We start from the raw sequence: 20,795 nt of genomic DNA, 5'->3' as shown, positions 1-20,795 counted from the left end.
TATAGGATTTGTTTTGTCATGGCACTAAAGACTGTTCTATTGTAAAGTTGAAAAAAACCTATATTGTAACTGTTTTCAATAATTTTATAGGAATCCCACCAAGGCTAAAAATGTTGAATTCTATCTTATAATGTTTGTGATCTCTAGTTTACTCAAGTACAAATATATGTTAGAGTAAAAAAAAAAGCCAAAATTGTCAATTTTGAATTCATTTCAGGAAATTCCTCAGTTTCACTTTGTACAGGGTTGCTGCTCACAAGGTAGCTATTAAACTAAGAGTTCAAAATGGTGAAGTTGAAATCATTCCTTTGAAATTTTATGGACGCCATAACAAGTTGGTTAGCCATTATGAAATAACATTGTCAAATAAACAACACATTCCAAGATGGCACCAAGTTAATTTCATTTTATATTTTTAAAGAATTAAGACATTTGTTAAAAGTTTTGTTCTTTTCAACACGAATCAAATTTTAGGAAAAATAGCTTGGATTTTGAAAAAAATCAATCAAAATTCTTACCCTACCCCCTCCCTGTTATTGACAATTTTCTCTCAATATTGAATATTCAACAACAAACAAGGTAACAAACATATTTATATTACTTTACATGGTAAAATGTGACTACTATATATAGAAATGCATATTGTAAAATTTATCTAAACCTACTATAATTCAAACATTGGTTATCCTGTTTGAATGGTTTTACACTAGTAATTTTGGGGCCATTTATAGCTTGTTGTTCTGTGTGAGCCAAGGCTCCGTGTTGAAGGCCGTACATTGACCTATAATGGTTTACTTTTTTTAAATTGTTATTTGGATGGAGAGTTTTTTCATTGGCACTCACACCACATCTTCCTATATCTTGTTAGAAGAAATCCATACATTCTTGTTACCCAGAGTCACTAAGTACAGAGATTCACAAATAGTAGTTAGATACATTTTACTAACCTTTTTAATCATTCATATTTTTTTTATGAAAGTATATTTTTGTTTTAAAATAAACTATTTTGGGATGAATTCAATTCCAATTTTTAGCAAACTAAATAATTACTTAGGGTATTATTTAAGTTAAAAAAAATCATTCAGAAACAAGCTAAAAATTATTAAACTCCAGCTAGTCACAGTTTGAGTTGACACCCTTTCCTTATAAATCAAATAATGCATTTAATTCAACTATAGATATATCATCATATGAAAAAATGCTAGAAAAGTTTACCTTAAATAAATTCAGTTTTTCTTCAATACAATCACACAGGTGTGAAAAAATAGTCAGGCGGTAAAATATGAGGCACAAAACTTTGAAAAACACTTGAGGACTTATATTTGGAGGACACTGGTCTCCCAATGGTTTTCTAAACTTTACTGAGCAAACATGATATGTTTCAATAAAGCAATATATTGTGTGTCTAAATACTTTAGCACATCTCAGTATACACAAAACAACCCAAGTATCTGTGTATTTCAATTTTTATGTACAACTACCTTATTTGACAACAGGAAGGAAAGCGATTTACTTGAATATACATTTTACGGACAATAATTGAGTAAAAACCTACCTATTAAATTTTGCACATAGAGAACTCTGGTTTGACAAGAATGTTGATTATGTTGTTTACTTTCTGTGGATTCATCAGTATTCTTGAGGTAAACCATTTTTGAGGATTTTTTTGGGTATTAGTGAACCAAAACTGTATATGTTCAACTTATTACTATCTTTCTAAAGCTTTTATGTAGACTTTGTCAAAACAACGAATTCCAATATCCACAAAATTTTAATGTTAAATCAATCCGCAATAACTCATTCCCATGAAATTAAATGAATCCACAGTTTTGACAACCTACCTAAAACATTGCGAGACACTATAAATGTCATGGTAGGCCGTCCCAAACCTTTCCAACTAGATTTCAAAAAAGAAACCTCTGTTCTAATCAAGTCCACAATAAATTTTGAATCAAGAGACAGGTAAAACTGTTGTTGGTCCATAAACTACAAAATAGAAAATTTCTCAATTTGTAGAAATTGTATTATTAAGGTATGGAAAACTCCAGTGTGCCATGACTGCCATATAATGGAGTCAATTAGTTCTGTTTTGCTGGGTTGCTACCATACAAAACAAAATGAAGAAATAGTTCCATTAGAGCAAAATCATTGTTTTGGATATCTCTGTGATAACTAAACAAAGACTGAGAAATTTAACAATGAGGACAGGAGTCAATCTAAAAAAAGTACTCTACAAAAAAGGTCATATGAGCTAAATGAGTACATATCAGAAACAGTAACCCTTAATATGAGACACATATGAGAAATATGACATATGAGAAATATTCAAGAATTTCTGTGCACAATTTGCCATATCATCAATAGATTATGATACCATGTGTATAAAGACTTTAGGAAGTGATATAAGACTCTGAGTTTAATAAATTAAATCTCCAAGAGAACAAAATCCATTGTTAAATAGATATACAAGACGTAATGAATATTGCAAATTAGGAATTCTAAAACAGAAATTAGAGGATGAAAAAGTTATTTGAACTTGGGGATTAAAAAGTATTAAATGTTAAATAAAAAGAGTGAAATACACACAGTTTTACGATGTCAAAACTGGTAACTTTTATATATAAGCTACTTTAAATTTGTTTCAGTAAAAAAAAAAATATAACTAATTATTTTCAGAACTTGATAAATTATTGCAAAAATGATTAACTATAAAAATATGATTCATAGATAATAAATATTAGAACCAAAATGTATTTCCATCATGAAATAATGTAAATTTCTTTAAAATCTATAGAAAGCAAAAGCCTAAGAACAATAGCTAGGCAGTTCAAATTTATAAAGTCATTTATGATATTAATTAAACATTTGCATTTGATGATATTCTTGATTTAATGTGTCTCTATGTTATGTCACATTACAACCATTCCGGAGCAATCAAATTTAAAAGAAATTAACTATAGCTTGAGGTTCAAAGTTATTTTATAAAGACCAACATCAATATTTATACAGTAACCTTTGTCCTATGGTACTACCTTTGGCTGACCAGTTTGAAAAACTGTTATTGCAATTTGTCCATTAAAATTTTACAATAGGTATTGTGAGAGATTATTAACAGGTGGTCATTAGAATTACAATAGGACAAAGGTTGCTGGATAAGCACAGCAAGTGTTAGTAGAAAGAAGCTATGAAAATAGATTATTGTTTAAATCATTTGAGAAGCCTTACATTATTCTAATTGGAGAACTAACAGGTTTTTTTTCTTTAAAGAATATATCATAGTCTTATGTAAAAAGAACACGAGAACATTGATTTAATTCTTCTTTCAGATTTCAGAATGCGTTTTTGTAATAGCTTTTGTCTAATATCTTATTTCAAAAGGCTATCATTTAGTTTTTTCTCTAGTCACATAATAAAACCTTTTTCATTGAACAATTTTTGAAAAATCTGAGAATTTGCACAACTGTATGTCAACAGCAGTATATGAAATACAGGAATGTGCACAGCCTATAGCTTGAATACAGCACTGTGCTCATGTACCTTTTTCAATTTTTGGCAATGTATTAAAAAAAACAATTTATTTTATTAATATTATCCATTTTCACTTTTTACTTTGATCAAAAGCATCAAATCGAACAAACCCTTATGATAACTGCTTGATATATTATTGAAAGTATACAAAACATGATCTTGAATTTATTGGTTTACCACCTAAGGAATTATGGGTAACTTCATTGTCTGTACAAGGAATTATGGGTAACTTCATTGTCTGTACAAGGAATTATGGGTAACTTCATTGTCTGTACAAGGAATTATGGGTAACTTCATTGTCTGTACAAGGAATTATGGATAACTTCATTGTCTGTACAAGGAATTATGGGTAACTTCATTGTCTGTACAACAAAAATGAAGATTCTGAAACAGCAAACTGTATCACATCATTATTTTATGTTTGTTCCTCTACCTGGATGTCAGTTTCTGGAACAACAATACATTTGTACGCATAATGGAATAATCTGCTAAGCTTATGCTTACATTTAGTGATATGAAAATGCATCAAGCAACAACAGAAATCAAAAGGCACAGTGGCATAGTAACAATATTAGTCTATAAACTACACATACATAATTTTCATGCATTTTAGATTCATCAGGTATAAATCATCTCACTAGTGGCATGTTGTAAAATTAAAATTGACTATGAGAAAACATTAAGCTTAAGATTTTTCTTAATATACATTTTAAAATTTTAAAATGGAAAGCCACCACAGATATGTCCATGTTATTCCAACATATTCTATCAAAATATCTAAAATGCTTGAAAATAGAAGGTAAGGGTTAATAAATACATATAATTAATATAAATGGGTTAAATCAGACCTATAAATACAGAAGATAGATCAACTATAACGGTGGGTCTGCCAAGCATTCGCCAGTTCCTGGATAAGTATTCCACGTCCGTCTCAATCATGTTTACTAACAGATTTATATCAAGGGAAAGATAAAACTGTCTCTGATCAACAAACTGAAATAAAATTTTAATCAATTTGCCTTTCAAACCTTTTCACATAAACTTTGAAAAAAAATAATTCAAGGTATGTCTGAAAATTAATATTTCAGACGGCTTGTTTAAACTGGAATAATTTGGAATTTTCAGACTTTGTACCATTGTTGATTCAGCATAAAATAAAAACAAGAATGTGTCCATAGTACACGGATGCCCCACTCGCACTATCATTTTCTGTGTTAAATGGACCGTGAAATTATGGTAAAAACTCTAATTTGGCATTTAAATTAGAAAGATCATTTCACAGAAAACATGTATACTAAGTTTCAAGTTGATTAAACTTCAAGTTCATCAAAAACTACCTTGACCAAAAACTTAAACCTGAAATTTGCACTATCATTTTCTATGTTCAGTGAAACGTGAAATTGGGGTCAAAACACTAATTTTGCATTAAAATTGGAAAGATCATAGCATAGGCACATGTGTACTGAGTTTCAAGTTGATTGGACTTCAACTTCATCAAAAACTACCTGACCAAAAACTTTAACCTGAAGCCGGACGAACGAAGGGAAGGACAGGTGGAAGGACGAACGGACCCACAGACCAGAAAACATAATGCCCCTCTACTATTGTAGGTGGGGCATAAAAATAATTGCATTGCTCTGAATGCATATCTGAAAATGGCATGATATCCATTTCTAGCATGACTGTGGCAATTTATGGATTTTGTTTTCTCTAAAAAAACTACTTATTCTGAAAATAATGAAAAATTATGGAAAATATAAGCAGTAAAAAGGAAACTATTAAATTTGTTAATTCACACTTTTTTATGTAGATTTATGATCACACACAAAATGAAATATACACACAGTGTTCTCCCCAGAAATTTTGGATATCATCACATTTGGCATAAAAAAAATAAACTGAATTTTTTTCAATGTTATTTATCGCGTCATGGCAATGCTCTATTTCCTTTACATTATATATGTTATTGTTTATTACAAAATGTATTATATTGCTTGCATGCTATAGGCCCTCTTTTGGTGAATAAAAATGTATTGCACCGTTATAGCACTGTTAGCCTTGGAAAGACAAGAGTATGTGTCCATAGTACACAATGACCCTCTCACACGTTCACATGTACATGTTTAGTAAACTGAAGACTCTCTGTCAAAACCTCAATAAGGCATGAATTTCAAAAAGTTCACATCCCCTGTACAAAGTTTCAAATTGATGTAACCACAAGTTCATGGTAAACTATCTTAAACCAAAAGTTAAGCCATATACATGAAGAACAAACAGACAAACAAATGGTTGGAGATGACAGACTGATGCACAAACTTGGATACATAAAGCTCCTTACTATTATAAATCAGTAAGAAAAACCAACACCAGCTAATGTTATGAAATTTGCAGAAATATTAAAAGACACAAAATGTACATCTTTGATATCATTTTACTTATTTCAAAGAATCTCAATTCTCGATAAATCCTTTGTTAATTTTGGAGTTTAGAATGATGGCAATTTTCACTGAACTATTGTACACATTTTTGTATAGGCTGTATCTAATGCCACGTTCACACACACATTTAATTCGAATTGAATTTGAATAGAAATCGTTAATGGCGTTCACACACTCTTCGTTTTTAATTTGAATTTGATTTGAATTCAAATTATTCCATTCGCATTAGAAATACGTTTTTGTTAATAGGAATTAAAAGTTAATGTCGTTCAGACAGTAAAGAGAGTTTGACGTGCATTGCAATTTGAATTAGTTAATGCGAATCGAATTTGAATTACTTGTGAACTCAGCATTACTTTACGCTTGATGAATATTCTTTACATATCATTTAAGATAAACTTTTTGAGGATTTTTATTCAGTGGAAAAATATATCGTAACATGCTGTTAAACCTAACTTTACAAGAGTTTACTTTGAATTTAAATAAAGTTTGCTATTAAATACAAATGAATCAACAGTAAATGCCATGTATCGTTGGGTAAGAATTCTACCAACAAATTATAAATTTTGGAATTATGGTGAAGTTATCTCAAAACAGAAACAGTAAGAATTTGAAAGTACAATGTTAATGCAGAATACAGCCAGATGAATACAGGTCTGTGATGAGTAGTCATGCAAAGATGGAAGTGGTTGCTCCAAATCATACAAAAAGAGAAGACAAAAATTGTGAGTTATGTTAGAAAGATATAAATGTTTAAGCATACAGTGACACAGTATAAAATAAGGAGATGTGGAAGAATTCCAATGAGACAATTATCCACCAGAGTTCAAATGATATATGGATGTTAGCAATATGCATACATACAAGCTATGCAGTGAAAAAAACGTTACACATGGCTCTATTTGATGAATAATACATTACATTCATGACGATTCATCCATGATTTGTGATGTTAGTGTAATGTTAATCAAGTGGGTCCATGCTGATTGGTGAAAAATAAATTGTACATAAAATAAGAGATATCAAAAAAATATTATGATTAATTTTTTGGATGGGTTGAACAGCAGTTATCCACAAACATATAATGAAGTAAAAATCAAGTCTTTACATTAAGAACAGTTTCGGTAAGGAAATGCAAGAAACAAAAGATGAGCAGCCTATAGATATTTAATGATGTTTGTTTTCATTTAAATGAAGAATATGATATTTTACATGTTATTGAGATGACATATGATGGAAATACTTTGTTGATGACATGCTGACAGAACCTTTAATTAAGTTTTAAATCTAATTTTTATTCACTTACAGTGATTATTTTTAAGTAAAGCAATCCTGTCTAACTTCCCTAATCTCAAGATTAATCATTATCACCATCATCTCTAACCACCTTGTGTTTTTTTAAGTTTGGTAGATTAAAAATACTAGATTTAGTTCATCTTATGGTTTCATACATTGTTTCTTTAATAATTTACACCTAACTTTTTTCAGTTTTAATAAATCAGTTTCAAGGTAAACGACCTTCAAAGATAAATACATCATTGTCACTAAGTTTTAAAGTAAACATTTAAGTTAACAATCAGAAAAGTGGAAAACATTGATGTGCCTTGTCTACAATGCGTGTCATTAGCAAGCATAGTTGATATACTCTTGAGTGTAACTGATTATTTTGTTGCATATAATCTTTGATTTTTAACTCAATTTTAAAGCAAAAAAGCAATATGTGAGGTGCACTGTGTAAGAAAATAATATTGCATTAACTGCAAGCATTTTCAATCAAATTCCTTATTTGGTGAAAATTGAATTATCTGCAAACGGCAAAAATCTCAATCTACTATTAAGTAACCATTTTAGTAACTTTTTAGTGTTCTTTCTAAGCTCACAATACATTCTATAAAATCGAAAATTTATATAGTAAAACCCAATTTTACCTTTTTGTTAAAGAGTGAATTGCAGAAATTTTGAGATTTTATTACAAGCACAAAACCAAATTAAAGCATTGATAAAAAGCAATTTATTTGCTATTTTTAGAAGCACACCTAAAGATTCTTCTAGAACTGGAATGATAATTGTAGGTCTCCCAATCATTCTCCAATTATTAGAAACATAATCCAACTCATTTTTCAAAGCATATACTTTATAATCCATATCTAGCGAAAGGTAAAACATATGAGAGTCTATGGTCTGAAAGCAAAAAGTATAAACTATTCAACAAAGTTATATCAACTAATAAGTAATCTTTTCTTATTTTCTAATTTTAATTTGATTAACTTCAAATACCCAAAACAAATTTGGACTGAACATTATACATTAAGACCAAGTAATCAGAACCTATCTTTCCATTTTGGTTTTAATCTATATATATAGAATGTCACAAATACTGGAGTTTCAGGATTACATGATAGAGAAATTAACTTATTCTGTGGGTAATGGTATTTAATATACTCAGCTAGTTTAATAAAAATAAGAAGATGTGGTATGATGCCAATGAGATAACTATCAACAGAGTATAAATACCTTAGAAGTAAGCAATTATAAGTCACATTCTTTTAAAATGAACAAAAAAAGAAACCTGTAGTCAGCTGTTGAAGGTCTGATATGTAAAAATGTGAAACAGTTCAAAAGAGAAAACTAATAGACAAATGTATAACAATCGAATTTAAGAAAAACCAATATGACAACATGAACCAAAGACAACCACTGAATTTCAGGTAGGTAGATTGATAATATATATACGTCAAAAAACATTTTAACAAGGGGACTGATCAATGCACTACAAAATGCAATAAAAACGTATATATATACATCAATCAAATAATAAGTTTGCATTCTCTGCAATAAAACAAGCTTCAAATGCTTTAAATATATTATAGAAAATCCAAATGTAACTGGTGGGTGTTTCAAACCTAGCAATTTTGAAGATACTGGCATAATAAAGAGTGGTCTTCCGACCATTCTCCAGTGTACAGATAAGATATCTACGTCTGTCTTGAATGCGTCACAACGCAAATCAATGTCACATGGAAGATAAAACTGAGTCTCATCAACAAACTGAAAATTAATATTATCTATTTATATCTTTCAATTAACATTTTGTCAAATGTAAATTACAAGGTTAAGTGAAGGTTGAAATTCTTATCATGTTAAATATCATGAACAGATTGAATATCAGAGTTTAATCAATAAAATATATAAATATATAAAACACATTAATGTCCCTTACAATATTTTTTCTTTTACATACTATAATTTTAATTTCGAAAATAAAAATAAAACTAAATTCTTTTTTATTTTCAATTATATTTAGAGAGAAAATCTTGATTTTATCAAGCTTATGACAACAGAACACTGATGAAATACAATTATACATTGACAATAAAATAGACACAAATATCTATTTTACCGGTTCTGGTTTCAATATATGTATTTTTTTCTCTCAAATTTTCTAATCAATTCTATGTAATAACGTTTGAACCAATGTAAGTAATATCATATAATAGCATACCTGTGGTATAAAGGCTAACATCTGTTCATTCATCACATATAATTTACTTGTAGCCAACAGACCAACTTCACTAGAAGGTCTACCAGTTAATCCTAACTTCTTATTTTTACCTACAATTGATGATTTAAATTAATTTAATTTTAACTGATTCAAAAGTGAATTTAATTTATACTTTTTTTCAGTTTGATAATTTATATAATATGAGATACTGAGTTCAAACATTTTTTGCAGTGTTCTAAACTGTGTCTTCCATATTTGGTATTTTATTTAACAAAAAGAGGTGGATACTGTTAATTTGTCCTCTGCTGACAAAATACCTGTTTACAGATTTAGAAATCTCTCAGGATAAACATGTATAATCGGTAGAATTGCTCACTTACTACATAGCAAAGAATAGATCAATAGGACTCATGAAGTTATAACATAGAGCTAATTTCCTAATTCTTGTAGAATACGACTTTGGTTGATTGCTTGCTTTGTTTGTATTAAAGTTTGCTTAAGCATTGTAATTAAGATTGACATATGTAAACAATATAAAATATGTGAAGTTAAATCTGTATACATTATACCAGGGACTTCAATTTGATTGAATGTTATCTTTGAGGTTAAGAACACCCAATTGTACTTGTAAACATTACTAAGCTCAAACTACATACCTAGTAAAGAGTAGATTTGAGTTAAGACTCTAGCAGGATAGACATGTATGGGATTAACTACATACCTAGTAAAGAGTAGATTTGAGTTAAGACTCTAGCAGGATAGACATGTATGGGATTAACTACATACCTAGTAAAGAGTAGATTTGAGTTAAGACTCTAGCAGGATAGACATGTATGGGATTAACTACATACCTAGTAAAGAGTAGATTTGAGTTAAGACTCTAGCAGGATAGACATGTATGGGATTAACTACATACCTAGTAAAGAGTAGATTTGAGTTAAGACTCTAGCAGGATAGACATGTATGGGATTAGCTACATACCTAGTAAAGAGTAGATTTGAGTTAAGACTCTAGCAGGATAGACATGTATGGCAGTGTTCCAGCTAGGCCGTTTTCAGAGGGCGCGGCGCCCGCCCTTTTCCGAGTGGCGCCCTGTGCCCTTTTTACAGTTTCCAGGGCGCCCTGCCTTTTTAGAAGATCGATTATATATTAATTTGCGTATTGATATGATACGCTAATTACTAAATTTTACCTGGGGAAAAGATTATGACTTTGTTTACCACCCCAAACTAATCAATGGTTACAACTGGTGTCATAATCTGTTGTTATAGGTAATCCGTTTATCGGATGGGTCATTAATGATCATCAACATTAATTCGTTCAAATAGAATCGGTCAGTCGGCAATTATCTTTGAAGAAATGTGCATATAACAACTTGGGCACAATTTGCGATGTTTACCGTAGTTTCATGGAAGAAACGTAATGACAGAAAGTTGGAAAACCATTATAAACTCGTTGAAGACATTGTTTTACTTGTTTTCTGTAAAATAAACAGAAAATTCAGACGTATTTGTCATTGACTGCCATTTTTGATACGAAAATAACAAAATCGGCCACCATATTGTGATCATATTTACATCATATTTACGTACTGTTTATAATCCTCCAAAGAAGGAGCACACCCGAATAAAGAAAAGATAACTCAATCTGATTTTTTTCCTAGCATTGAGTAACCCATTTACATATTCTAAAATGTGTCTCCATACTTCTTGCTTAAGAATATATATGTTTAGGTATTTATTTTGAGTTATGGGAAAAGTTAAAGAGGGTCTTAGTAGCAGTGTTGGTAGGGTGCCTTGGTCATCTTTTTCTGTATTCTTTATTTTTGATACTATTTTTCACTGTTGCTTTATATCCTAAAATTGTGAATTTACTGAGCACAGCTGTTTTGTGCTGTATTGCCATCAAGCACAGCAGGGGTAGAAAGGTGAAACTGGTAAAATGTGGTAGACCATAGAAACAGTATGAAACAGATCTCCTTTCAAAACATACTGCATATAAAGTTCAACTGTGCCAAGCAATGATAAAAAAACTTGTGTGACAAGCTGCTTGACAAGTTTTTCAGCCTTAAAAGTAGAAAGATAGAGTTCTATATGGGCTAAAGATGTTGTTCTTGTATAACCTGTGATTCAACGAATAAACACAAGTGTTTGATTAACATCTTTTATTAAAATATGCCCTTTTCATATTATCATATCGCGCGTTAAATGCCCTTTTTCAGGATTGGCACCCTGCCCTTTTGAAAACCTAGCTGGAACACTGTATGGGATTAACTACATACCTAGTAAAGAGTAGATTTGAGTTAAGACTCTAGCAGGATAGACATGTATGGGATTAACTACATACCTAGTAAAGAGTAGATTTGAGTTAAGACTCTAGCAGGATAGACATGTATGGGATTAACTACATACCTAGTAAAGAGTAGATTTGAGTTAAGACTCTAGCAGGATAGACATGTATGGGATTAACCTGTGCCACTGTCTGGACACTTATTCCATGTTCCTCTAACTTATCCTGCATCCAGTTATCTTCTGCTAATACTACAACTGAAAACAAATAAGACTGGAAATGAATAGATTAACATGGAAAAAAGGGTTCTTGTAAAAAATATTAAATAATTCAGCTTAGCTTAAAGTATATTTCATGTTTGTAAAGCTATCATCATGTCCTAATTTGTATAGTGTGGATTTATATATTTTACTGAGTTTATTTTTGTAGCCATTTTATCTGCTTGCAAAATTTTGTACACTTAATGACCCTGTTTCCTACATTGGGGGCATAATAATAGATTAAAAGAAGAAATTTTAACCTGAACAATGGATTTGACCAACTTACAATATTCATATCAACCAATCTTAAAGAGTTGCCGAATTGTTATCCTCTAAGATCTGACTTCTAATAATACAGAATTATACATATTCAACACTAATACATAATAAACAAGTAGATAAAAAGCAATTTCTTCTATTCTGAAATCTTAATAATGTTGGATAAAACAAGTACATCTTCAACATTACAAAGTTATAAAATAATTCATGTTTATTTAATTATACACTAACCTTGTACAACAATATCAGGTTTAGGTTCAGACACCAGTCTTCTGTTCAATGGATCTAATTCTCCCGGGGATAGGAAACCCTGAAACAATACAAATTTAAAACATACTGGTTGATTCATGGATTTTGTCACATTTTGGTGGAAAGCAATTTTAATACTTGTTTTGGCATCTTCTTCTTCTTCTTTCGTAATTCCCTCCTGTTTAGGAGCACTTGGATGAGACCGATAAATGTTAACAGTATCTGTACATTAAAACACACAATAAATCCTCTGAAAAATATGAATGAACAGTATCCTCCACCATACAAACATGAAAAACCAGTGTATGTTCAACAAGTCGTGAATTTATTTATAAGCATTAATATAGAGACTTTTAAAGTAATGTAATGTTAAAATGGTAAGAGACATAAATAAATTACATGTTCGTAAGGCTTAGGAATCATAATTTTAAGTAGGTGCTTTTTAATGCAATATTTAATCATAAGCATGATTAATTTGGATGTAGAGTAATATTATTTAATTAGGCTTAACGTTAATTTTAAACTGACAAGATATAATATAATTAGTATGTTCCTTTAGTGTAAGTATAAAGTAACTAAATGTTCTTATAAGATGAAAATTTATAAAATCTGAAATCATGACTTTGATGTTATAGTAAGTAGTATTATTTTGATTGGTTTAATAATGTTCGTATGGCGTACTACTTTTAAGTTTTTAGATATGAGGCTGGCTTGACCATACACAGAGATATACCCCCTAACTCCACGCACTAGCTAGGCATTAGTAATGTTCATTCTTTTCATGTGGATTAGGTGGCAGTAGTCCCTTGATTTCATTTCTATTGTTCTTAGTATCATTTTGTCATTCAGTAGAATATTCCTTTCAACAAAGCTTTGACAGTCTATCAATAATTCCGTGATAGCCATTTTGCTATTGAAATTGATTGTCCATACACTACTTCCAATTTTGCTAACAATATATTCTTTTATCTGTTGAAAGTGAGATTTTCAAATGTGTCTATACGCTGGGCAGCTTGTTAGAAGGTGTTGAAGATCTTCAGCTTCAATCTTACATATTGGGCAGGTAGGATCTATCCTTGCTTGATTGAATTTTGCTTTTAAGGATTGAAACATGTATGTTCCAGTTAACATGTGTACTTTTGTAGCTGTTTTTCTAACATCTTTGACGGAGCTCGATATTGTATCCCATACGTTGTGAGTTTGTCCAATATTCAGGTTTCTTTTTGATAGCAATTTGAATGTTGATTTTTCTTCACAATCTGCTTTTAGTTTGACTGTCCAGTGAGATGAAATAGCTGTTCGTACGATGTTTTTCCAGTCTAGTTTGTTGTAACGTTGATTCATTTTTTCGTTGAATGATGGGAGTTGATACATGTCCAGTATGTCATTTAGCTGAATTTTTTATGTACAAAAAACAGGACAGGTATATTGTATGGGGAAAATTGTGTGTTTAACAAGGGAAATTGATCAAGGGAGCAGTGTTTTTTAAATAGTGACATTGACAGGCACTTTTAAAATCCTCTGTCAACAACAACTGACATATTTCTTGTTATAACAATATACATGTAATTATCATAAAACTAATTTAACAAGAGTGGACAGAGCTACTCTACTATGGTGAAGAAATATAACTTAATATAATGAGTGAAAATATACATACCTCTGTAATTAGTTTAGCAAGTATATAAAGAGATTCTCCCCATAATTGTGGTAGTTTTCCAATGGCATGTCTTTCTTGACTTTGGGGCTTTTTCTTCTCTAGTTCAACCTGCAGCATAAAAATATTGAGGTATTTTAAGATTTATTATTATCTTAAGAATTGATGTATTTTGCAATTATCAAAAAGCAAAGTTTTTCAAAAAAAGGTAAATAATGTCTATAAGAATAAAGCATGGTATTTAAAGTGTTAGTTAGATATGGTGTGTTAGTTAGATATGGTAACTATATTCTGAGGTTTTACAATATAAAATATACATAGTTTTCAATAGCAAAGCACTTAGAATTGGTTGTTCTTCGATGACAGTTCAACAGACAATTTAGGCATTTAAATTGGAAGTCAAATATGCTTATTTTATTAGCTTAGTGTTCTTGTTCTCTTGTTTAACATTGTCATTTCAGGGCCTTTTATAGCTGACTATGTGGTATAGGATTTGCTCATTGTTGAAGGCTGTATGGTTACCGAAAGTTGTTAATGTCTGTGTCATTTGGTCTCTTGTGAAGAGTTGTCTTATTGTTAATCATACCACATCTGCTATTTTCCTCTTGTGTTATTTAAGCATATGAAGAAATTAGGATGTAAGCAGGCAGAATATTGAAACAATCACAAACAAAAATGTGTCCATAGTACACGGATGTCTTCACTATCATTTTCTATGTTCAGTGGACCGTGAAAATGGGGGGAAATCTCTTATTTGGCAATAAAATTAGAAAGATCATATCACAGGAAACATGTATACTAAGTTTCAAGTTGATTGGATTTCAACTTCATCAAAAACTACCTTGACCAAAAACTTTGACCTGAAGCGGGACAGATGAAAGAACGAACGAAACAGACGAACGGAGGTACAGACCAGAAAACATAATGCCCCTCTACTATCGTAGGTAGGGCATAAAAACATACCTCTGTTTGATTAACTTATATGTTTACCTTTTCATTTGGTACAACATACATTTCTGGTACATATGGAATGCCTTCTTCAGATTTAATGATCACAGTATCCATAAGCTTGGAATATAACTGGACCTGTAAACAGTTATGACATGTTTTCAAAGGATTAGGTTCAGTAATGTCTTGATATGGCTCCTATTTCTAGCTTACAGATAAAATGAATATGAAAGATAATCCAATGATTAAACAGAAATTGGGTCTTTTTGAAAAAAAATCTTCATAATGGTGTTCTTTTAATGACATCACAAATGGTGCACAATTTCCTTTTCCAGAAAAATTCAAAAAAAAACCCTCAATTGCCATTCATTTTCTGGACTGAAAACAAAAAAGATCTTTTATCATAATGTTAGTTACCGGTATTATAATTTACATATCTGACTTGAATATAAATCTAGTTTGTCTGTCTAAGCTTGCCCAAAATATTTTCTATGCTTAAATTCGGTTAAAATCCAGTTAATTTTGTAATCTTTCAACAAAATCTCTACTTTTGGTCTATTTGGTTTCTAAATACTACTGAGTTAATATAAGACAAACTTGAGTGATTTTAACTAAATAAGGTATGTTTTTCTCCTGAAACAATAAACTTAATATTTGAGGCAAAAAATGGCCCTTACCCAAAAATCTCAAATTTTGGTGGGAAAATACCTTTTGGATTTCATTGTTCTATCAAAATTTTCATAGAAATAAATTAGTTTCACCACAGTATTGATATAAACTAGAGGCTCTAAAGAGCCTGTGTCGCTCACCTTGGTCTATGTGAATATTAAAGGAAGCAGATGGATTCATGACAAAATTGTGTTTTGGTGATGGTGATGTGTTTGTACATCTTACTTTACTGAACATTCTTGCTGCTTAAAATTATCTCTATCTATAATGAACTTGGCCCATTAGTTTCAGTGGAAAATGTTAGTAAAAATTTATGAAAATTGTTAAAAATTGACTATAAAGAACAATAACTCCTAAGGGGGTCAATTGACCATTTCGGTCATGTAGACTTATTTGTAAATCTTACTTTGCTGAACATTATTGTTGTTTACAGTTTATGTCTATCAATAATAATGTTCAACATAATGACCAAAAACAGCAAAATTTCCTTAAAACTTACAATTCAGGGTCAGCAACCCAACAACGGGTTGTCCGATTCATCTAAAAATTTCAGAGCAGATAAATGTTGACCTGATAAACAATTTTACCAATGTCAGATTTGCTCTAAATGCTTTGGGTTTTGAGTTATAAGCCAAAAACTGCATTTTACCCCATGTTCTATTTTTCAAACAGTAGTTTCAGAGGAGATGATTTTTGTAAAATATTACTAAGATTTATGAAAAATGGTTAAAAATTGACTATAAAGGGCAATAACTCCTAAAGGGGTCAACTGACCATTTCAGTGATGTTGACTTATTTGTAAATCTTACTTTGCTGAACATTATGGCTGTTTACTGTTTATCTCTATCTATAATAATATTCAAGATAATAACCAAAAACAGCAAAATTTCCTTAAAATTGCTAATTCAGGGCCAGCAACCCAACAACGGGTTATCCGATTCATCTGAAAATTTCAGGGCAGATAGATTTTCACCTGTTTAACAATTCTACCCCATGTCAGATTTGCTCTAAATGCTTTGGGTTTTGAGTTTTAAGCCAAAAACTGCATTTTACCCCTATGTTCTATTTTTAGCCATGGCGGCCATCTTGGATGGTTGGCCGGGTCACCGGACACATTTTTTAAACTAGATACTCCAATGATGATTGTGGCCAAGTTTGGTTTAATTTGGCCCAGTAGTTTCAGAGGAGAAGATTTTTGTAAAAGTTAACGACGACGACGGACGACGACGGACGCCGGACGCCAAGTGATGAGAAAAGCTCACTTGGCCTTTTAGGCCAGGTGAGCTAAAAAAATTAACATGACTATGGATACAAACTTTTTTTTTATTAGTACAATATTAAAAATACTTTAAACCAACAAAAACTAGAAATTTATAAAAAAATTCAATCTTGTATAAGACTTTGATAGACTTTCCAAATCTTACTGAATTTTAAAGTGCGTATTGTTATGCGTTTACTTTTCTACATTGGTTAGAGGTATAGGGGAGGGTTGAGATCTCACAAACATGTTTAACCCCGCCGCATTTTGGCGCCTGTCCCAAGTCAGGAGCCTCTGGCCTTTGTTAGTCTTGTATTATTTTAATTTTAGTTTCTTGTGTACAATTTGGAAATTAGTATGGCGTTCATTATCACTGTACTAGTATATATTTGTTTAGGGGCCAGCTGAGGGACGCCTCCGGGTGCGGGAATTTCTCGCTACATTGAAGACCTGTTGGTGACCCTCTGCTGTTGTTTTTTATTTGGTCGGGTTGTTGTCTCTTTGACACATTCCCCATTTCCATTCTCAATTTTATTTTAATGTATTTACTTATACAAAAATCTTGCTTACCTCCTCTTTGTTATTAAAGAAGGCTGCATCAAGTAATAGGTATGCAAAGAACATAGGCCACTGACATTCAATGTGTTCAAACACTTGTAGTTCCCATGGTTCATAGTGTAAGCGGTTTCTATCCTGAAAATTAATACACCAATAACATGTATTTTGTTATCCAACCACAATACACTAATATTAAGTCAGAAATCAGTGTGTTCATTCATTATTGTAATTTCTTGACAATCATAAAATGCAAGATCAAGTTATGCAAAATTACTGAAACATTCACAATTTTAGCACTTTGGGCTAATTTCTAGATGATTTTTCTCTAAAAAAGGAAGTGGCCGCATTTGTGTTCAATCTTAATATTGAAAAACATGTCGTATTTGATGATTATGCATAACATATATAGAAGGTTGAGACTGATCACAAATGTGACTACTTCATTTTTTGGACAGAAAAAAATCTGAAATAAAATGCTTCATTGAGCGCAGCCTTATTCGACCGCAGAGGTTGAACCTTGAACAGTTCGGGCAAATTTGGACACAATATTCAAGCTTAATACTGTCTGAACTTGGATCGTGATCAAATTTTTTACATACTATAGGTTTCTGACACAAAATAAATGTCAAGATCTTAAAAATTTATTGAGCAATACTACTACTGTGCAATTAAAGATTTCTTCTTGAAATATTTGAAATTTTAAAATATTTTGAAGAAGAAAAAATTGGAACCCCCCAAAGTTTTAGATTCCCACCTATAGAGCAATTACTACCACCCTATATCCCATTATTTTCCTTAGTAGTATGAAATCTTGTAGTACAATTTCAGAGAGATCCATACACTTAAACACAAGTTATTGTCTGGAAACTAGAAAAATACTTGTTTTTGGCCCCTTTTTGGCTCTTAATTCCTAAACTGTTGGCACCATAACCCCCAAAATGAATCCAAACCTTCTACTTGTGGTATTTAACATTGTGGTACAATTTCAGAGCAATTGAAATACTTATACACAAGTTATTTTCCTGAAAGTAGAAAAATGCTTGTTTTGGGCCCCTTTTTGGCCCCTAATTTAAAAACAATTGGGACCATCATCCCCAAAATCAATCCCAACCTTCCTTTTGTGGTATTGAACCTTCTTATAAATTTCATAGAGATCCATTCTATTTAACTTAAGTTATTGTCCGGAAACCAAATGTGTCTTTCGTGACAATTTGACGTCAAGGGAACACTTCAATGTTCAATGTGAATATGTACATCAAGTCTCTGATAACATGAGATATTGGCTTGTGTATAACATACATTCATGTAAAGATCAGCAAATATAATGCTATGTAATTTCATGTTTTAAGTAAGCTTACCTCTTTTGCCGTCCAGTGACCATCTCTAAGAAATCTAGCACAACCATACTTTCCCTATTTATTAACAAAGAAAAGGAAACTAATACTATGCTTCTAAAACTATTATGTGTCATTTAACAAATGGTCTTGTTTTATGTGACAGCCTACTACTAGTCCGAAGACCAATATTTGGGCCATTTTTTTATGTGTTTAAACAATGTTTTGCAAATATTTGCTATTGGGAATAAAATTTCACTATTCTGGGCCATAGGACTTGTGGTTAACGATTCAGACTAATGTGATGTGATGTGATAAAATAGTGATTCTTCACATTAAGGTGGCTCATGGGTACAAAAATTTTAGCAAAAAATTAAACCTTTATTTTTTTCATTACAAATTTTATTTATTACACTATTAGTTGTTACTTTATGATATGGTACAAAAAACAACCCAAAAAAATTATTTGGTTTGGCCCCAGATGACTTTAAAAATTGAAAAAGCTCCAAATTATCTCCCTTTGGTGCAAAAATGCCATTTTTTGGCCTTAAATTTGAACTATCTTTTTTAACTCATCGGTGACCTATATTTTTTATTATTGTTTTCAAATAAGCTGTACATAAACTAAATAATTGTTAAATTTAAGCGATTTCTTATATTAGGTTATTTTTTTATTTCGATATTTCCTCTTTTTCTCCTATTAGTTCAACAGAAAAAAAGGACATTAACAAAAATGTATGCTTCTTCTAGAGGCAGATTTTAGCTTAAATGAACGGTGACCCCATTTTTTTATTTCATTTTTCTTTTAAGTATATGATAAAGTTCATTTATGAAAAAATATAGCGAAATCCTATATTAGAAAAAAAAAAATCATTTATACCCAGGAGCCCCCTTAAAACACCTGATTTTTCTATCTTTCCTTAAAAGGCATTAGTAATTGTATCTTGCAGTATTTGGAACACTATAATGTTGAATTGTTTATAATTTTTTGATTCTATGAATTATAAGTTTGTACCCTGTATCTTGTGTTCATCACTCACTACTAACATCCTATTTAAAGCAACAAAAATGAAAAGATAAGAAATGTTTGCTATCTTTTATCACTAGTATTTAACATAAGAAATGTTTGCTATCTTTTATCACTAGTATTTAACATAAGAAATGTTTGCTATCTTTTATCACTAGCATTTAACATAAGAAATGTTTGCTATCTTTTATCACTAGTATTTAACATAAGAAATGTTTGCTATCTTTTATCACTAGTATTTAACATAAGAAATGTTTGCTATCTTTTATCACTAGTATTTAACATGAGAAATGTTTGCTATCTTTTATCACTAGTATTTAACATGAGAAGACAAATAAGAATGATTTTTTTTGCTATATTCTCAATTTTCATGACATAAATATTTAAAAAAATTACATATCTGTACCAAAATGTTAAGAAACCAACCTGTAATTTTTCTTTAATCATGTTCTTGGTTTCCTCAATTATTCGAGTATCATCTACTGCAAATGCTGGAAAACTTAATATGGACAACAAAGCTGCATCTATTTCCTAAAAAATGTACAGAAAATAGTCAGTTGTACTACAATAAAATTGAGAATGGAAATGGGGAGTGTGTCAAAGAGACAACAATCCCACCAAAGAGCAAATAACAGCCGAAGCAGAGTTGGGGTAATTGTAATTGTAATCGTTAATCAGCTGTAATTGATTACAATTTTTCAAGTAATCATTGTAATCATTAATCACCCAAAAATCTGATTACATGTAATTTAATTTAATCAATTACTTTTCAAAATACCCTGTAATCCTGATTACTTTA

At 30.7% G+C, this 20,795-nt stretch overlaps 1 protein-coding gene across 50 annotated transcripts in view; it reads right to left on the bottom strand.

Annotated features, from left to right (window-relative positions):
• Positions 1-20,795, bottom strand: part of LOC139485133 (probable phosphorylase b kinase regulatory subunit alpha) — a 68,786-nt gene that overhangs the window by 31,268 nt on the left and 16,723 nt on the right. For 19 of the 50 annotated variants that reach the window (XM_071269310.1, XM_071269316.1, XM_071269285.1 and 16 more), the window contains exons 8-16: positions 20,423-20,527; positions 18,994-19,047; positions 17,648-17,770; positions 15,193-15,288; positions 14,206-14,313; positions 12,528-12,606; positions 11,880-12,014; positions 9,469-9,578; positions 4,377-4,521 (exon numbers count right to left, since the gene is read on the bottom strand). In XM_071269310.1, coding sequence (XP_071125411.1) covers positions 4,377-4,521; positions 9,469-9,578; positions 11,880-12,014; positions 12,528-12,606; positions 14,206-14,313; positions 15,193-15,288; positions 17,648-17,770; positions 18,994-19,047; positions 20,423-20,527 — 955 coding nt within the window. Of the gene's footprint in view, positions 1-1,841; positions 1,987-4,376; positions 4,522-8,002; positions 8,148-8,869; positions 9,015-9,468; positions 9,579-11,879; positions 12,015-12,527; positions 12,607-14,205; positions 14,314-15,192; positions 15,289-17,647; positions 17,771-18,993; positions 19,048-20,422; positions 20,528-20,795 lie in introns of all 50 variants that reach the window. The other 31 variants (XM_071269312.1, XM_071269324.1, XM_071269288.1 and 28 more) reach the window with 3 other exon arrangements.

The sequence above is a fragment of the Mytilus edulis genome, chromosome 8, assembly GCF_963676685.1.
Source record: "Mytilus edulis chromosome 8, xbMytEdul2.2, whole genome shotgun sequence".
Classification (NCBI taxonomy): Eukaryota; Metazoa; Mollusca; class Bivalvia; order Mytilida; family Mytilidae; genus Mytilus; species Mytilus edulis.
Note: the sequence above shows the minus strand (reverse complement) of the source record. Positions and strands in the feature narration are given on the sequence as shown.